Source organism: Polypterus senegalus, chromosome 4 (assembly GCF_016835505.1).
Source record: "Polypterus senegalus isolate Bchr_013 chromosome 4, ASM1683550v1, whole genome shotgun sequence".
Lineage (NCBI taxonomy): Eukaryota > Metazoa > Chordata > Cladistia > Polypteriformes > Polypteridae > Polypterus > Polypterus senegalus.
The window spans coordinates 154,959,485-154,979,306 of NC_053157.1; the positions used below are offsets into that span (position 1 = coordinate 154,959,485).

General features: G+C 35.1%; 1 protein-coding gene across 2 annotated transcripts in view; it reads left to right on the forward strand.

Moving 5' to 3' along the window:
• cc2d2a (coiled-coil and C2 domain containing 2A) overlaps nt 1–19,822 on the forward strand; it is a 103,158-nt gene that overhangs the window by 39,239 nt on the left and 44,097 nt on the right. For both annotated transcript variants that reach the window (XM_039751510.1, XM_039751512.1), the window contains 8 exons: nt 1,211–1,367; nt 2,848–3,089; nt 4,455–4,632; nt 10,159–10,312; nt 13,266–13,413; nt 14,047–14,185; nt 14,300–14,503; nt 18,483–18,575. In XM_039751510.1, coding sequence (XP_039607444.1) covers nt 1,211–1,367; nt 2,848–3,089; nt 4,455–4,632; nt 10,159–10,312; nt 13,266–13,413; nt 14,047–14,185; nt 14,300–14,503; nt 18,483–18,575 — 1,315 coding nt within the window. The remainder of the gene's footprint in view (nt 1–1,210; nt 1,368–2,847; nt 3,090–4,454; nt 4,633–10,158; nt 10,313–13,265; nt 13,414–14,046; nt 14,186–14,299; nt 14,504–18,482; nt 18,576–19,822) is intronic.

The window sequence follows — 19,822 nt, forward strand, 5'->3', positions numbered from 1 at the left end:
AATTTATCAATGAAGTATAGCATTTTTTTACATTTTTGCTTTATTTTTTGTTACATTTACTGTATTTATTGTTTTGTGAAAGGGACATATGCAACCTTATAGAAAGGCTACAGTAAAATGTATTTTCTCTAATTGTATATGTAATGCATCTGAAATATTCCTAAAAGCTTTATTACTCAGGTATTTAAGTATGGATAGAATTTTAAGCAATAACTATTTTATACTGTTACAATTGCATACCCTGCATTTGTATTAGTGTATATTGATAGTTTATCAGTGTAGCATAAATCCACAAATAAGATTAGACTGTATGAAACTTAATGTATATCAAAAGTAAATCAATAGAATATTATAGTGTGGATATAAAACATGGTATTTTACTGAAGCACTTGTGTCCTTTTCAATAAACAGAGGCCCCACTCTAACGAATGCTAGGCATTTAATACGTTTAAGCTTATCAGAAAGTGAGCTTTACTCAATGTGAATTTCTTTGAGCCCAGATAAATTTTGCAATATAATCCTCATCTACAACTCTGTTTTGAAATAATTTTCCAGAACAAACAATGACGGAAAGGGAACAATAGATGATATAGGGGAACACAAGACCATGGTAGCTGAATGCAGTACTAGGAAAAACTATAGCCATCTGCTTCTTATTTAACATCTCCAGGAACTGCTTCTTGAGTTCAGTTGAATTTTAAAACTAAAGATCTATACAACTGAGTAAATATGTCTGATTATAGTGAATTTTACATAATTCTTCACAATTTGTTTTGCAAAGTACACAAGAACACACTCAAGAGCAACAAGATGGGTGTATACAACATAAGGTCATTGAAAATATGATGAAACACAGGGATATAAAAACTGTCAGTAACCTGTAAAATAAAATTGAGTTCAGATTTCAAAATAGTACATTCATATATCATGAGTATATTAGGTACACAAGTATAATCTAGCAAATAAAACGTACAAGAGCATAACTTTTCAAAAATTCACCAGATGAAGTGTATGTTTTTAGGTGATTTGTCAATTTTAATACAGTACTAGCAAAACCACTCAGATGTTCCTACAGTGAGAATTACAGAGAGGAGGATTTCTAAAGCTTGTTAGTTATTTACAGAAACAATAGGTAAACAGTGGGGTTTTGGAATAGTGTAAAGTAGGTGTACAAAAATGTACTTAGTTATAATTATTGTTTTCTTTTTAGAGATGAAGTAAACAAAATGGAAGAAGAGCAGAATTATGAATCTGAAATCCAGGCTGAAATAAGTGAGCTAGTTGAACAGTGCGAAGAAGAATATCAAAAGAAACTTACAGATTATGAAGCAAAGTATGCAGAATGGAAAGCATGGAAAAAAAAGCAAGTATGTTATGCTTCTTTTTCTTTTATTCTCTAGTTCATAAAAGTACTATATGTAATTTCTTTGCATAGATGTGTACATATTATAATTAATGATTACTGAAAAGGAATTAATATTTTACTTGGATCTGCTTGATCATCTTTTTTATATACATAAATGAATAACATTTCTTTCCTCATTCTGTAGTCTTTCCCTAGTATTCATTGAATTTTGAAAAGTACAGTACACTTCATGAGTTTATCTATATAGTCACATTTCCGATAAGAATACAATAAAAGTTACAAATTTACCAAAATGTATGTCAAATTCCATTATAGTGAATACAGAAGTAATGAAATTTTTACAATAACAAATACTGTTTATGGGCCTGGACAAACATTCATACAATATAATGTTAAATGAATTTCATTTTAATTAAATGTAAATTTCAGTATAACAAATGTTTTTTCAGCAAAAAATGGCTGCCAAAAATAATAATGCGATGCAAAAAATGGTAAATTCTGTGCCTACAATTTCCGTGTTGAGTCTCAGGAACCCTAGATCAAAGCCTGGTATTAAATGTTCTAAACATCATGTCAAAGGCATGTTCTGTGGTAAGCTTGATCCCGCAGAGGGCAACAACTTAATATGCCTTAAGTTTTCTGTTTACCAGATGCATCAGAGCAGCTGCAGAGCTGTCCTTGCGCCATTGCCCTTAGAGATGGAAAATTGCATACATAATCGTATATGTATTTTCCCCATATTTGGTATAATGAAATATTTTTATGCTCCCATGAGTTTTGTTATAATGGGATTCCACCTGTATATGCAATATGTAGTACCACTTCACATTTTAGTCCAATGTAATGGCAAATTTAGCTTGGTAATAAAGGTATAACATGCAGTCAGTATGTTTTTGTAATTAGAGTTTAGCGGCTATGATTACTACATTTGAGATTTTTCAGGTTTTTATTTTTTTACTTTAAAAGCTAAATGCTTGAATTTAGGATTGAAATTGGAATTGAAATTTCAGATCTTTGGCCTGTTATATAAATAAACTATCTTCAAAAATATACTGTGATTTTACACTGATTTAATAAACTTGGAATGGTGAAGTAGGAAATCATCTCATACTCATTCTACAGTGCCTTGCTGAAATTTGTTGACTTTTTTTTTCTTCGGTATCTTTAAGTATCTTTGTAAAGCTGGTACATGGTGAAAGTGTTTCTTATTTTTCTCCTTTTTTCTTTATATAGTATAATTACTACTGGGACACTGTTTATTATTTCAGTTACATTATGCATTATATCCATTACATCTGTTGCATTGTTTCTTTGAATTACACAATAAATAATATTAGAATTTTATATCTCTGGTATTGATATAAAATGTGACAAATCATTGTTAAAGAATATTTACTGTATTTATAGTGATACTATACAGTAGATTATGATGCATCTTTTTGTCAGATTTACTGTGTTGATACTGTTTTTTAATTATCCAGAAAGCCAGAAGAAAGAAGAAGCAACAACAAGAAGATGAAGAAGAAGTACATGAGAAAGAAAGCATTTTGGACATGGAAGGAGAACCAACCAAACCACAGCGTCCTGATCCAGTAGACTGTGCAGCTTTAGAACAACAAGTTCGTGAAAAAGCAGTTGCCTTTCGTAAAAGACCAGGGGAACCTATTTTAATTCCAGAGCTGACCACCGCTGGCAATGTTACACCAAATGAGCTTTGCCCAAGGTAATTTGAACAAAGTTATTGAGGAGATTGCAGTTTTATGAAAAAATTATGTTCTGTGCAGTTTACATTTTTAAAAATATCAAAACTCTCCATGTGTTAAGCTACTTTATCTTTCAAGTGAAATTGAAATTGTGTTTTGACAAAACACTAGGATGTATTTTTAAATTAATGTATTTGCTACATCTCTTTTTAATGATTTCTAATGTTTTTTTCAACAGTAAACCAGAATCCTTTTATAATAAGGCTGTGTTTCCATACTTAATATCAACAATTGTGGTTATATTTGATAGTAAAATATGGTATTTTTATTATTTTTAATTGTATGGTATATATTAGCTTATCTTAGATTATATTACATTAATTTGCTAAACTTTATTAATCAGGTGGGGAAATTCAGATGCGTACAGCAGCAGAAACATAAAAAAACAAGGCTATAGTTACACAAGGGAAATAATACAGCCAATCAACAAACAAATAAACAAATCAATGTATATTTTGCAACTATTTCAGGATTAATTTAAACAATACATCCGGGAGGAAGCATTGAATTGCTAGATAGCTGTGGGCATAAAACATCCCCAAGGTGTGCTTCTTAGCACACTGTGGTGGAATGAGTCTGTGGCTAAAAGTGCTCCAAGATTTATCAAAATGTGTATTGATGTTTATTGTTCCTCTTTAATTCAAGTAATGTGCATATTAGGTTTATGCAAACAAAGCCTATAAAAAACATTTAAAATTTGGTTTTATCAGTGCTGTATGCTCTGGCACAAACTGAATGATGTCATATCTTATTTACTAAAGCCAAATGTTCATGGGAAGTAATCTCTGCATGTATTAAACAGATGCAATTTTGGATCTAGATTTAGATATAGATTTTGTCTGACACAGACACCATTTTTTCTTCAGTTCTGTCTCACAATGCAGAGATGTACTTATTAGATTAGAGAAATTCCCTTTATGATTGTGCTGTGCAGTGGACTCGTATCCCAACAAGAATTACTTTGTGTATGTTCTGCTCAGTACTGCTGAGATTGGCTTTGACTGTCTCTTGGTTTGTATTGGAATGAGCAGAATAAATTGATAGATATATTGACTATAAAGACCCGCTTACACTTATGTTACGTCTTTTTGAATTGTAATACAAAATATTTGTGCATTTTTTATTTTATTCATTTTAGCTTACTGTATTAAAGCAATATGCTCATTTAAACAGTCCTAAAATAGGATTGAGGTAAGAACAAACTCATATATAAGTTATTAATTAGTTGTTGACTGATATTACTGTGAGATGTGAATATTTGCTAAGTACTATTGGAAGAATGGTAAAAAATAGTTGTTTAATAAAAGTTGATTAATCTCTTTTAGGGGTGAAATTTTACGCAGAGAAGATACCCTGAAACATTCAGTCTTCATCAAAGTTGTTTTTAATAACAAAGAAGTTTCCCAGACAGCTAGCCGCACTTTAAATTCTGATTTCAGGGTACATTTTGGGCAGATTTTTAACTTGAAAATAATTAACTGGCCGGAAAGCTTGAAACTACAAGTAAGTGTGCTTTGTAAATACTACGTGAAATCCAGTTTTTGATAATTATTACTTTTCTTTTGTTGTATTATTGTAAATTAAATTTATTTCTGTTTGTATGTATGTATGCATTTATTTATTTTTTCATATATACAGTACAGTACACCCCCAAAATTCACGGGGGTTACGTATCTAGAGCACCTGTGAATTGTGAAAACTGCAAATTTTGGATGTGGTTAAAAAAATACCTATTTTTATAGTTTGATCCCTAAATATGCCCCCAAAACACTTAATTTAATTTCAAACTCAGCTTAATACATTACCTAAAAAAAAAGAATGTAAACGTAAACCTGCATACTGTACTGATATGTTACCCGCAGTGCTAGAATGTAAAATACCAATGTTACCGCTATATGTACTGTAATTCATGCAAGTGTGTTTTCATTGCCAGGAGCCTTAGAAGGTGCCAGGCATCTCGGCATTTCATACTTGAGGTTAATGCATCCCTGGACTCCCAATACTTTTTTGCTGCCCTTTAAGTAAACATCACAATTCACAAAGAAAAAGTTAAATTTTAATGGAACACTTTTTTCATGCAAAGAGCATCACAATTACTGCAATACTAATCATTTTACTCACTGCTAATGATCTGTAAAAACTATTTAAAAAACTACTGGAACAATATGTACAAAGTGCAATTTTGCCATGGATGTAAATCAATGCGCCAACTGCGGTTGAACTTCCTGCACGCAAGCACACGCTGATGCTGGCAGGCTAGTCTAGTGCAGTGGCTCAATCCCAGGGACGGGGCTACAGGGTGTCACACTTGGGTCACAGAATTGCACAGAAACACAGGAGATTGTAGAGACAGGAACTTTATTCAAACACTTCAAACAAACATGCCTCTTTCAGAAGTAAAACAAGCTCAGTATGCAGTTAGGTATTGATTAAAGAATAGACAAACATCATAGGGGAGCACAATCCCCAACAGGAGCACAGGATGTCTGGGGGAGGAGAGAGAAACAAAGCAATCAGCCAAAAAGGAAAGGTGCTGTTCATGCTTTTAAGTATGTGTAGTGCGAGAAGCAGCCGCAAGTAAGCCCAGCAGGTAAGGGAGCAATATGAAAGTAGTCTATCAGCGTTTTTTAAGAGGGGATTTTTGAGCAGCGTCCGTGTCTTCTAGGGGTGTGTTCAGCCCCCCTGTTCACAAGGGGCTGGCAGTGGTCATGAGCCGGCTGCTCAACGAATGTACGGCACTGACTGATCAGCTCATACGCACTTGCAAATGGCACTGGGAAACGACTACTGTATAGCCGGGTGTGGCGGTTTAAGGGTTAAAAGGAACAAAACAGAAAACACAAGAACACTGGGGATAAATCACAGTCAATCAGCAGCAAGGAGAAATGAATAACGCTGTAGCAGTCCGGTGCCTCTAAGATTTCCACCGTCGAGAAGACGGTGATTTATTTATTTTTATGGTGGAGATTCCAGGGACGCACCCAGCCTTGGCCCAACCCACACACACTCGCAAACAGAAACAAAAACAAAGCAAACCGGTAATCAAACAGCAAATAAGGAATATAATGAAAACAATGATACCACCCCTGTTCCCCTTATGGCGATTACACATTAAATACAACAAAGCACAAACAAAACACACACAGTAAATCATGAAAAACGGCAACAAATTAAATGTAATGATGAAAATCGATACTCCAGAGATCCGCACGTTGACTGGGAATGTAAAGATAGTCCTGAAATGGTGAAGACGGGCTCAGGATCGCTCCTTTCTTTGCAGGATGGCCATGAATCCACTTACAGTCCTCATGTACACAGGCAGACGCCAGACAATCTAGACACACGAAACGATCCAGGTCAAAATGAGTAGTACAGATAACCCATCAGAAGGCAGACAGACAGGAACTTCTAACACAAATTACAAAAACTTTTGTTTTGCTTTTGGTCATTGGCCCAACTTTTTAAAAGCCTCGCTGACATCCTTTGACCCCAACAACCCCAGCACCCTCAGCAGAAGTCCAATCAGAGCCACTGCAGGGACTGCTGGGAGTTGCAGTTTCAAATTCTATTAGCTATTTTCACCTTCCCAAGCCACGTTTTCCACTACAGTTGCTTCCTGTTCTCTCTACAGTGCAGTACTGCCACGATAAAAGCCATAAAAATTGCGGAGGATATTTGAAGTTTCCACCAACAATTATTAGATAGGTTCTAAGGAAAAATCCGCAAATGACTGAGGCTGTGAACTCTGAACCGCGACTTCGCGGGAGTCTACTGTATATGTACAGTATATGTATGGTACAGCTAATAATAAATCAAACTTTGGACAAGGCACAACACAAAAAACATTAGATAGATAACAACCATGTAATGCTAATTCATGAGTCTAGAATTCCTAATTAACCTTTAGTTTAGTGTATCTGTGCTCCTGAAGGTTTTTTGTATAGAATGTGTTGTGAAATATCATAATATAGGTGAGCAAAGATAGTGGTGATCTTTCAATTAAACTTTGAAATAGTTTTTTTTAAAAAGGTTTGTGTTGTACTATGCTTAAAATTATATTATTGTTGAAGAGCAAGTAATTGTATTTACATGCATTTTAATACTGTAAGTATTAACAAACCACAAATTGTACAGTTGTTATATGATGCCTAATTTCATAAAGTAAAAATTTTTGTCATAGCTTACATTACCTCTTTTACCATATTAATGTATAATTTTCAATTAGTCTACATCTTTAACAACATAGGTTTGAACAGTATATTGGATCACATCATGGTGAATGTTCCCATTTTATGATGGTATAGTTCTCTCTATAAACATAACACATTTCTGAGAAAAGTTATAACAGCTGTTTTATGTCATGTCAAGCTGCATCGATGTTAAAGAAAATTAGAGAAAATAATACATTGTATTTCTTTTTTTTTTTCTTCTTATTAATTTTATTGCAATCCATACAAATCAATCAAGTTTTTACAAAAAGAAAAATTGAGTTAAGAACAAATCGATCCCCACCCCTGAGAGATAGAGCAAGCCAAACGGCATGAAATTTAAGACCTGTAAACATACCTAAATTAATAAATTGTCTGTGCTTTATGAGATTATTCTAAAATATTACTGATTAGATCCTGCCATGTTTTGAAAAAAATCTGTACGGATCCTCTAACTGAGTATTTGATTTTTTCCAATTTTAAATAGTATAAAACATCAGTTTCCCACTGAGAGTTTGGATTCTTCCAGTCTGCATGCCAAAAGTGTAGTGAATGCAATCACAGTTTGTTTGTCTTTCTCCACTTTAAACCCCTCTGGAAGAACCCCAAACACAGCTGTTAATGGGTTAGGAGGGATTGTGAGTCCAAGGCTGTCTGAAAGGTAATTAAAAATTTTTGTCCAGAATAATGCTAATTTGGTGCAGGCCCAGAACATGTGACCCAGTGAGGCTGGAACTAGTTTGCAGCGTTCGCAGGTTGGATCATGCCCTGGAAACATTTTGGAGAGTTTTAGTTGAGACAGATGTGCTCGATACATAATTTTGAGTTGTGTAATTGTATGCTTTGCGCATATGGAGCTCGAGTGAATTCTCTGCATTGCTACTTTCCACTCCTTTTTTGATATATTAATTGAGAGATCTTTTTCCCAGTGACCTCTTGGATCTTTGAAAGCGAGGGATTGTAAAATTATTTTATATATTGTAGAGATGGTGTCTAAGTCCTTGAGATTGAGCAATATTTTTTCCAGCATGGATGTGGGTGCAAGATGAGGAAAATCTGGAAGGTTCTGTTTAACAAAGTTCCTGATTTGAAGATAGTGAAAGAAATGTGTAGTTGGAATGTTAAATTTGGAATGTACTGTAATTGTTCATAGGATGCAAAGACGTTGTCTATATAAAGATCTCTAAGCAAGTTACTTCCAAATTTTTTCCAGATATTAAAAACTGCATATGTTTGTGAAGGTTGAAAGAGGTGGTTCTCTTGCAGAGGTGCCACAGATAGAAGCTTCTCCGTCTTAAAATGCTTTCTACATTGGTTCCAGATTCTAAGTGAGTGGAGCACAATTGGGTTATTAGTGCATTGCCGATAACATGTGTTTATTGGAGCACAGAGCAAGGAATACAAAGAAGTACTGCAGGATTTTACTTCTATTGCGGACCAAGCCTATATATGTTCTTCTATATGTGTCCAAGTTCTTATTGTCTGTATATTTGCTGCCCAGTAATAAAACATTGTATTTCTGAGTGAAACTAACAGCATTTCGGGGGCTTATGATTAGGAAAACAAATTATTGGAATATGGGATAATAATAAAACTTTCAAAGTGTGTGGATTGTTTACATTTTTCTTTTATGTACTTCATTGTCTTTGTTACAGCCAAGTATGTTGTAAATGATCCACATGGAAAAAATCTAATTATTTGTTTTAATATAGCTCTCTCCCCATTATTATATGTGTTAGAGCCCTACACAGCTCCCCAAAAGAAAACCATTTCCAATCGATAACAAAAAATATATTTAAAAGTAGACAATTACAAATTAACACCGCTTGCTATATAGAGGCACTGTGACTACATTGAGGAGGAAAATAAAAAGTCAAGCATTATATGGATAATTGATAAAAACAAATCCTATTTGTATTAGTACAAGGAGGTGCACTGCTTAATGAGCTGTTCAAAGTCATTAGTTTAAATTCTAGCCAGGGCACTGTCTATGTGGGGTTTTCATCTTCTCCCCCTGTTTGCAAGGGTTATATGTCTATAGCAGATTGGTGCCCTGTTTAGGGTTGGTTTACCAAATTGTTCTCAGTGCAATTTGTATAGGCAAATGTTTCCCACGAACACCAAATAAATAAGTGTCTAACAAGCCCAATCAAGCAACTGTCATATTTTCTGGCAGTTTGTTTGAACCCTCTTTAACTTGAGGTTACTATAAATGTCTAGTCATGTAAATGTCATAAAAAAATCTATATCCTGGTGGCTGCAAAGTGCACTCTGGTGTACAATGATTAGTATATTCAACATAATAATTACTATTTTATATATATATATATATATATATATATATATATATATATATATATATATATATATATATATATATATATATACAGATATTCTTTTTAAACTGAATGTGTGCATCTGTTCAATATGTTTTAAATGTCATCTAAATTGGCTATAGCCTTACAAGGAAATTGCATTTTCACTGTGTAAGTACATAAGTGAAAGTCTCCTCACCTTCCATTTTTTTCACATCCTTTTACTTAACAAATTTAACACAGTTTAAAGTGCTAATCTTAGTAAGTTACAAGTCATCTCATAAAATAGAAATGACAAATTTAAATGATTTCTAGGCCACTGGGGAAAGATTACAGTGCTGAATTAACAACTGAAGTAAGCATACAGTGGAATTCTCAAAAGCAAATTTTTTTTTCATAAGAGTTTTATATTTATTAGAATTATAGAAAATTCTAAATAAAATATATTTTAGTAGAAAGGTTTGACAGATTTAGGTTTACCAATAACAGCTTTTTTGTTAACTCAGGTGTTTGAGACAGTGGGGTCATCATCTTCAATGTTAGCTGAAGTGTTTTTACCCATTCCTGAGACTGCTGTCCTCACTGGAAGTGCCCCTTCTGAAGAACATGAATTCAGCAGCAATCAAAGGATCATGTTTGACCATGAAGGAGTTGGAAGTGGTACGGATGGGTTAACACTTTTTATTGTAGCATCCTACTGTATTTGCAATGGAAAACTGTACCATTTTCAAAATTTGCTCACTGTTTCTTTTATAAAAACTAACTATATCTATATCATGAAGCAGCATAACAGTCAAAGCAAATGGAGCAGATAATATAATAATTAATTAATTAGACAAGTAGCTCTTAATTGAAAGCTAGAATAAAAATGTGTATAAAACACAAGCATAATTATGGCTGTTTTGTGTAGAGTACTATTATAATTAGATTAGTTTCTTTTGTTAATCCATGGCTCAAGTTTGATAAAGAACCTTTTTTTTCTGCCATCAGTGTAACAATAAAGCATATAAAAGGACCAAATTAGCCAATACATCTCTTTCTTTGTTTATAGAATACATAAATTATAATACATAGTTCTTTTGACAAATATATATAATTCCAAGGGTAGCAAAGTAAATAAAACAGTTTTATTAACAAATACAATAATAATAAACAGAACGGTGCAAGCCATTGGCAACTACACATACAGTGCATCCAGAAAGTATTCACAGCGCATCACTTTTTCCAAATTGTGTTATGTTACAGCCTTAATCCAAAATGGATTAAATTCATTTTTTTCCTCAGAATTCTACACACAACACCCCATAATGACAACGTGAAAAAAGTTTACTTGAGGTTTTTGCAAATTTATTAAAAATAAAAAAAACTGAGAAATCACATGTACATAAGTATTCACAGCCTTTGCTCAATACTTTGTCAATGCACCTTTGGCAGCAATTACAGCCTCAAGTCTTTTTGAATATGATGCTACAAGCTTGGCACACCTATCCTTGGCCAGTTTTGCCCATTTCTGTTTGCAGCACCTCTCAAGCTCCATCAGGTTGGATGGGAAGTGTCGGTGCACAGCCTTTTTAAGATCTCTCCAGAGATGTTCAATCAGATTCAAGTCTGGGCTCTGGCTGGGCCACTCAAGGACATTCACAGAGTTGTCCTGAAGCCACTCCTTTGATATCTTGGTGGTGTGCTTAGAGTCGTTGTCCTACTGAAAGATGAACCGTCGTAGGGATGGTATTGGCCTGGTGATGAGCGGTGCCTGGTTTTCTCCAAACGTGATGCCTGGCATTCACACCAAAGAGTTCAATCTTTGTCTCATCAGACCAGAGAATTTTGTTTCTCATGGTCTGAGAGTCCTTCAGGTGCCTTTTGGCAAACTCCAGGCGGGCTGCCATGTGCCTTTTACTAAGGAGTGGCTTCTGTCTGGCCACTCTGCCATACAGGCCTGATTGGTGGATTGCTGCAGAGATGGTTGTCCTTCTGGAAGGTTCTCCTGTCTCCACAAAGGACCTCTGGAGCTCTGACAGTGAAAATCGGGTTCTTGGTCACCTCCCTGACTAAGTCCCTTCTCCCCCAATTGCTTAGTTTAGATGGCCGGCCAGCTCTAGGAAGAGTCCTGGTGGTTTCAAACTTCTTTCACTTATGGATGATGGAGGCCACTGTGCTCATTGGGACCTTCAAAGCAGCAGAAATTTTTCTGTAACCTTCCCCAGATTTGTGCCTCGAGACAATCCTATCTCGGAGGTCTACAGACAATTCCTTTGACTTCATGCTTGGTTTGTGCTCTGACATGAACTGTCAACTGTGGGACCTTATATAGACAGGTGTGTGCCTTTCCAAATCGTGTCCAATCAACTGAATTTACCACAGGTGAACTCCAATTAAGCTGCAGGAACATCTAAAGGATGATCAGGGGAAACAGGATGCACCTGAGCTCAATTTTGAGCTTCATGGTAAAGACTGAGAATACTTAAGTACATGTGATTTTTCAGTTTTTTTATTTTTAATAAATTTGCAAAAACCTCAAGTAAACTTTTTTCACGTTGTCATTATGGGGTGTTGTGTGTAGAATTCTGGGGAAAAAAATGAATTTAATCCATTTTGGAATAAGGCTGTAACATAACAAAATGTGGAAAAAGGGATGCGCTGTGAATACTTTTCGGATGCACTGTATATAGTTAGAGGAATACAACAAACCTGCATGCCACTCTAAGCCAAATAATGTTAAAACCCTGTCTTTCCAACATTTCTCCTTCCTCTGGTCATATTTCCTACTGCCAGTTTATGAACTACACTACATTTGAAACTTCAAGCTTAGGAAACTGAAAAGGGTTTTTAAGCAGCAGCCAGGAACTATGCCTAGAAATTACCTCAAGAAGTCTAGTGGCTGTCCACCTAGAATCCCTCATCCTAGCTGCCCTACTAGTCCTTGCAATCCTATACTCCAGTATCCCCTTAGTTACCCAGGTCAACGCCGGTATTTGCTCACTACAATGAAACTTGCAAACCACTTAACATTAGAATCCCTGAAGCTTACGAAAAAAGATGTAATGCTGGGCCACCTTAAATTCCTTCACACCTCTTCATCAGCGTCTTTCGACTCAAAATCTTAAAGTCCTGTAGATAATAGTATAGGTCACACAGAATATTATTCACACCCACCTGCCTTCAATTCTTCTTTTCTTTTCTTTTCTTCAATATGCAACACTTGCTGCCTTAGAAAAGCCATTTTATTTATTTATTTATTTTTTTTAAGACATCAACCGTACTGCACTTTTCTAACTCCAAACAGTACAGGAATATTGGAACTTGCACCAGTACATTCAAGAAGGTTTCTAACCACAGATCTTAATTGTATACTGTGTGTTGTATGCTGTATGTACTCTGTGTGTGTATGTGTGTCTTTGTGTCTTTGATGGTCACTGTTTTGAGGAGACAAGCAAGTAAGACCATATAAGCATCCATCCAGGGCTATTGTTGTTGGAATACTGTTGATACCAATATACCTGTAGCCTCTGTAATGGATAAAGTGGGTTCACAAAATTAATTGATGAAATAATTTTTATGAAGTATGTATTATATTTATAATTGGCCTGTTTTATTTACATTTGCGTTCTAGATGTTCCGTTTTCATTTGAAGCAGATGGTAGTAACAAGCTTATTCTTCTGACTTCGGGTAAAGTGTCCTGTAGTGTGTCATGGGCAGTTGGAGAGAATGGTGTACCCCTAATACCTGTAGTGTCGCAGCAAAACGTAGGGGTTCCAAGGTAAACTTTCAATATACTTTTACAGAACTAATGTATACAATGTTAATTTAAGAATGTAGTTTTAGCCCTTTCAAGTCATGCATTATCTGAAACTAAATTTGTACTATATGTTTACATTCTCACAAGATTATTTGTGCACTTGGCTTTACCCAAAAGAAAAATTTAGATTCTGAATTTAATTTAATTTAGGAGGATTTTTATTATTGTAGGGAAATAAAATTAATGATAAAAGATATTTGACAAATTCTCTTCAGTAAAGTTTGGTTTTATACTGTTTTTTTACAGCAAAGATTTTTGTTAACATAACAAATTTAATATTAATTATGAGAGACACATTGGATTAATAAGTTGAAATCAAGTTAAATTGTTAAGACATTTGTTTATTTAAATAAAGTGGCCTCCATATTTTGTGTGTGCCATGTTTCCCTGAAATTCTTTAAAATATTGTGCATTGTACAGTTTGGCTACATATTTTAATACTTAAACCTTTAATATTTCTGGATATTTAAAATAATACTTTTGTTTTTTGAATGATTATGAAAATGTGTATCAAAGCTTAATGAGTTTTTTTGATTTTTCATGTTCGGCTCACTATGCTTTAAATTGTTGTGATTTGTCTCATTATTTTCTTAGTCCCCTAAAGCAGCTTGATGCAATCTCGTATATTGGAACCTCTGGTTTAACAGACATGAAAAAGTTGGCAAAGTGGGCATCAGAATCACGTCTGGATCCAAATGACCCAAATAATGCTACACTTATGCAATTAATAAAGGTTGTGTACCTTCCCGTAATTTTTCTTCCAATAATATTCTTAGTAAATTATGCATAAAACCAAATTTTATTTAATGTTTTGTTCTTTTATATATTTTTTCTCATATATAAGTAGATTGCCACTAGTGGAGAGGTGCAGATCCCTGACTATTTCAGACTGGAACAATTACAAGAAGAATTTAACTTTATCAAAGAGGAAGAATTTCAGAGGTCAAAGAGGTTTAGGCTTTTAGATCTTCGCAATCAAGAAGTGCCAGAGTTTCGAAATTATAAGTGCATTCCCACTCTGGAAAGAGAGGTATCAGATAAGGTGTTCCAGGTAAGGTTATTGAAATTTCTGAAGCGGTGGGATATACATATGTTCATATATAAATATGACTTCAATGTCTGACATCTGAAGGAAAAAAAAAAGTTTTACAAACCAGCACTGGGTATTAATAAATAATTTATTTTTATATTCTTAGGTTATTCTAGATATTTTTAACTGAGTTTTGTGAGATTTATAACTGAATAAAATCCGTATGATTCTTTATAAAATAAATGCATTTATTTACACAATAAAGAACTAAACACTGAACTATATTATCTAATAATGATGAAAATATTGGTTCTACCAGGTTTTTTAAAGTGCTCCTTTAGATAATATAAAGGAAACACTAGGAGTAGAAGAGTCACATGCTGCACTGTAGAATTCCACATTTGACAAGATATACAGTACTTATCAATTTACACAAAGTCTGATGTAATTCAGTTGAAAGCTGTACATTGCACATAGGTATCTTAATTAAAATGCTGTAAAATACAAAATATATTTGGGTGAAGATCCCAACTGTCATTGAACCCCTGCCCTAGTAGGTCATATGGTTTGTAAATACTCTGAAACAATATTGGGTACAAATTTTGCTTATTTGACTGACAATTTTTAAGTTTATAATTCCTCCTATACCCGTAACAGCATTATTTGATGAAACAACTGATTATAATATTTTATAATATAAATTCTTTTGTAATGTATTGCTTGCTCATTGAACTTATCTTTATCATTGGGAAGAGTCCTAACCCTCCTGTGATAAAAAAAAAATGCTTTATTTTATTTAAATCTATAAAACAACATTTTTTCAACAAGTTATGGCTCAAAGACTTTTCTATAACTGACAGGAATCTATTAATGGTGCGTTAAAGTGAACAAGCTTAGCCATATTTAAACTTTTTTGTCTAAAAAATTGTCCATATTATTATATTATTTATATTAAATTATTTATATTGGGCTAACTGTTCACATGGGGGACAGCTGTTGATATTTATCTAATATGAAACAATAATATTTGACATACAGTGCATCCGTAAAGTATTCACAGCACATCACTTTTTCCACATTTTGTTATATTACAACCTTATTCCAAAATGGATTAAATTCATTTTTTTCCTCAGAATTCTACACACAACACCCCATAATGACAACGTGAAAAAAGTTTACTTGAGGTTTTTGCAAATTTATTAAAAATAAAAAAACTGAGAAATCACATGTACATAAGTATTCACAGCCTTTGCGCAATACTTTGTCGATGTACCTTTGGCAACAATTACAGCATCAAGGCTTTTTGAATATGATGCCACAAGCTTGGCACACCTATCCTTCGCCAGTTTCGCCTATTCCTCATTCCTCAGTTTGGATGGGAAGTGTTGGTGCACAGCCATTTTAAGATCTCTCCAGAGATGTTCAATTGGATTTAATCCTGGCCTCTGGCTGGGCCACTCAAGGACATTCGCAGAGTTGTCCTGAAGACACTCCTTTGATATCTTGGCTGTGTGCTTTGGGTCGTTGTCCTGCTGAAAGATGAACCGTCGCCCCAGTCTGAGGTCAAGAGCACTCTGGAGCAGGTTTTCATCCAGGATGTCTCTGTACATTGCTGCAGTCATTCTTCCCTTTATCAGACCAGTTCCTGCGGCTGAAAAACATCCCCACAGCATGATGCTACCACCACAGTGCTTCACTATAGGGATGGTATTGGCCTGGTGATGAGCGGTGCCTGGTTTCCTCCAAATGTGACGCCTAGCATTCACACCAAAGAGTTCAATCTTTGTCTCATCAGACCAGAGAATTTTGTTTCTCATGGTCTGAGAGTCCTTCGGGTGCCTTTTGTCAAACTCTAAGCGGGCTGCCATGTGCCTTTTACTAAGGAGTGGCTTCCGTCTGGCCACTCTACTATACCGGACTGATTGGTGGATTGCTGCAGAGATGGTTGTCCATCTGGAAGGTTGTCCTCTCTCCAGAGGACCTCTGGAGCTCTGACAGAGTGACCATCGGGTTCTTGGTCACCTTCCTGACTAAGGCCCTTCTCCCCCGATTGCTCAGTTTAGATGGCCGGCCAGCTCTAGGAAGAGTCCTGGTGGTTTCAAATTTCTTCCATTTATGGATGATGGAGGCCACTGTGCTCATTGGGACTTTCAAAGCAGCAGAAAGTTTTCTGTAACCTTCCCCAGATTTGTGCTTCGAGACAATCCTGTCTCGGAGGTCTACAGACAATTCCTTTGACTTCATGCTTGGTTTGTGCTCTGACATGAACTGTCAACTGTGGGACCTTATAGAGACAGGTGTGTGCCTTTCTAAATCATGTCCAATCAACTGAATTTGCTACAGGTGGACTCCAATTAAGCTGCAGAAACATCTCAAGGATGATCAGGGGAAACAGGATGCACCTGAGCTCAATTTTGAGCTTCATGTCAAAGACTGTGAATACTTACGTACATGTGCTTTCTCAGTTTTTTTATAGTTGTGTGTAGAATTCTGCGGAAAAAAATTAATTTAGTCCATTTTGGAATAAGGATGTAACATAACAAAATTTGGAAAAAGTGATGCGCTGTGAATACTTTCCGGATGCACTGTATATTGATTCAACTGTGTCTCAATCATTGTAATTCAATAATATTGTTGTGCATGATACTTTTCTTTATATTATATGAATGTACAGTTTTAAGTATTAACATACATCCCTTTTTTCTTGTGGTATTTGCACACTGAAGGAAGTTTGTGTTTTTATTTGTTGAATCTGGTGTGATGGCATATAATGTTTTGTCTATAAAGGTATTTTACGATGTATTGGTCCTTGTGTGTCCTGACCCCAGTTAGTCCATTTTAAGTTTACATGCAGCCACGGGCGGTCATGGTAAAATTAAATACCAGGTTGAAACCAACCCCAGATAGGACAATCATCCATTTTATAACTTAGCCATACTCCAGCAGCCATCACACATACCCTTTGAATTAAAATTGCCAACCAATGACACCTGCACATTTTAAAGATCTGCAAGGAAAACCATATTGCCCTGGGAAAAAAACCTACAAAGGTGCACTGAGAATGTTAAACTCCATACAGACACATAATGGACAAAAATTTGAACCCAAGCTCATCAAGCTATGAGGCATTAGCAAAAAAAAGTGTGCTACCTTAAAGTTGGTATTATGTGTTTGAACTGAATATATTTATTTATAGTAATTTTTGATTTCTAAACCTGTGACTGCAGCCTTTTCTATTGTAACCAGTTTTATAATCACTGACCTGTTTATTTAATTTCAGTTCTTTCTTAAATGACAGTCTTTCTTCAACATTTTTTCTGTGCTCAGATAGACATCTAATGTGTGTTTTAAATTTGTTGATTAAAATAAAATTTATCTGTCAGTAAAACATAGTAACATTGGTAAAAATCCTGTTAAAAGTAGTATCTGTATTGACACAATAAAATCAGAAACTGGAAAATAATATAATGCTCAGTTAAGATAAGTGGGCAAACACCTGTTGGCCCAAGTTTTTCACATTTGGCCAATTTATGAGATTACTGTTTTGAAGTATTTATTAATGTGTTTAATATCTTAGTTAGTTTACCTTTGACTAACAACATCTACATGCTACCTACATTTCATTTCAGATTCATAGATTATTGATAATATGTTGAATCTTCCCAGTGTTTTTTTTTTCTTATTTAAGGAAGATATGAATAGATGCTTAATAGGTATAATTTTTTAGGAGTACAGTAGTATTATTATTGCTTAATTGTAATCAATCTTAAAAGCTAAGCTTTCCAGAAATTAAAGGCATGGTTTTATTTTATTGTGTGTGTATGTACATATATATTGTAATTGTGTCATGCACTGTAAAATAAGCAACCAAATTGATATCATATCTCATTTTCTTTAAAGTTTTATTAATGTTCTTTACTGGTTCATTGGGAAGCTTTCTAAATATACTGTGTGTATTTACATATATTTATATTTTTGCATTTTTTTTTCATATCTGAAGGAATACGAAAAGAGACTGAGTGAGAGCGAAACTCTAGACACTAAGGACTATTTAGATGCCCATAGAGCTTTGGTGGCGAAGTATTTGCAAAAGGTAAGTCTTTTATGTCATAGGTAGAGCAAGGTTAAAATAAAATGGCTGAATTTACAGAACATGTATTTTGTGTACTTACTCTAGAATCTCACTACATTCATAATGAAGAAACTTTTTTTCTTTGTCTGTTTTACAATTTTTACGGCACCTTTCCTTTTTATTTGCAAGTGTGAATGTCTCTTAACTAGCATTACCCCTCTCTAGCATGTTCCTGAAAAGCCTGCTTCACTGACTGTCTTTATTTTCAAGGCACCTTTTTCACGACTGGTCCGGTTTTATACTTGCCATCTTTGAGGCCAACTCTCTCAGCATGCCTCATGTGCCTTTACTCCTCCTTATGTGTCTGACACTTTCTCTTTCATTGCGTCACCAAAGCTAAACTAACCAATCACACCAAAGTCAAACTGACCAAATATATTGCTCTGAGGGACTGGACAATTAGATGTTAGTGTTTTTTATATAGTAGATGATTTATCGTTATTATTAGTATTATGTATTTATATATTTGTCTAGCAGCATACAACAACCTTGTATCTACACACTGAAGTTTATTTTCTTAATTTTTATTTAATTTTATAAGAGGTGTTTTAAACATTTATGATATTGTTATATGTAACTGTTACAAAAGATTACATTTATCAGCTAAATGTGGATAAATCAAAAGCAGTTTGGAATATCCACCCTTTTTGGAGTCTCTGGAGGGGGTGCTAGAGGGCGTACCTTCTGGGGACTCCCTTGTTCTGCTGGGAGACTTCAATGCTCATGTGGGCAATGACAGTGAGACCTGGAAAGGTGTGATTGGGAGGAATGGCCCCCCGATCTGAACCCAAGCGGCGTTTTGTTATTGGACTTCTGTGCTCTTCACGGATTGTCCATAACGAACACCATGTGCACTTGGCACCAGGACACCCTAGGCTTCAGTTTGATGATCGACTTTGTGGTCGTGTCGTCGGACTTCTGGCCGCATGTCTTGGACACTCGGGTGAAGAGAGGGGCGGAGCTGTCAACTGATCACCACCTGGTGGTGAGTTTGCTTCGATGGTGGGGTAAGATGCCGGTCAGGCCTGGTAGGCCCAAACGTGTTGTGAGGGTCTGCTGGGAACGGCTGGCAGAGTCCCCTGTCAGAAGTAGCTTCAACTTCCACCTTTGGCAGAACTTCGACCATGTCCCGAGGGAGGTGGGGGACATTGACTCTGAATGGGCCATGTTCCGTGCCTCTATTGTTGAGGCGGCTGACCGGAGCTGTG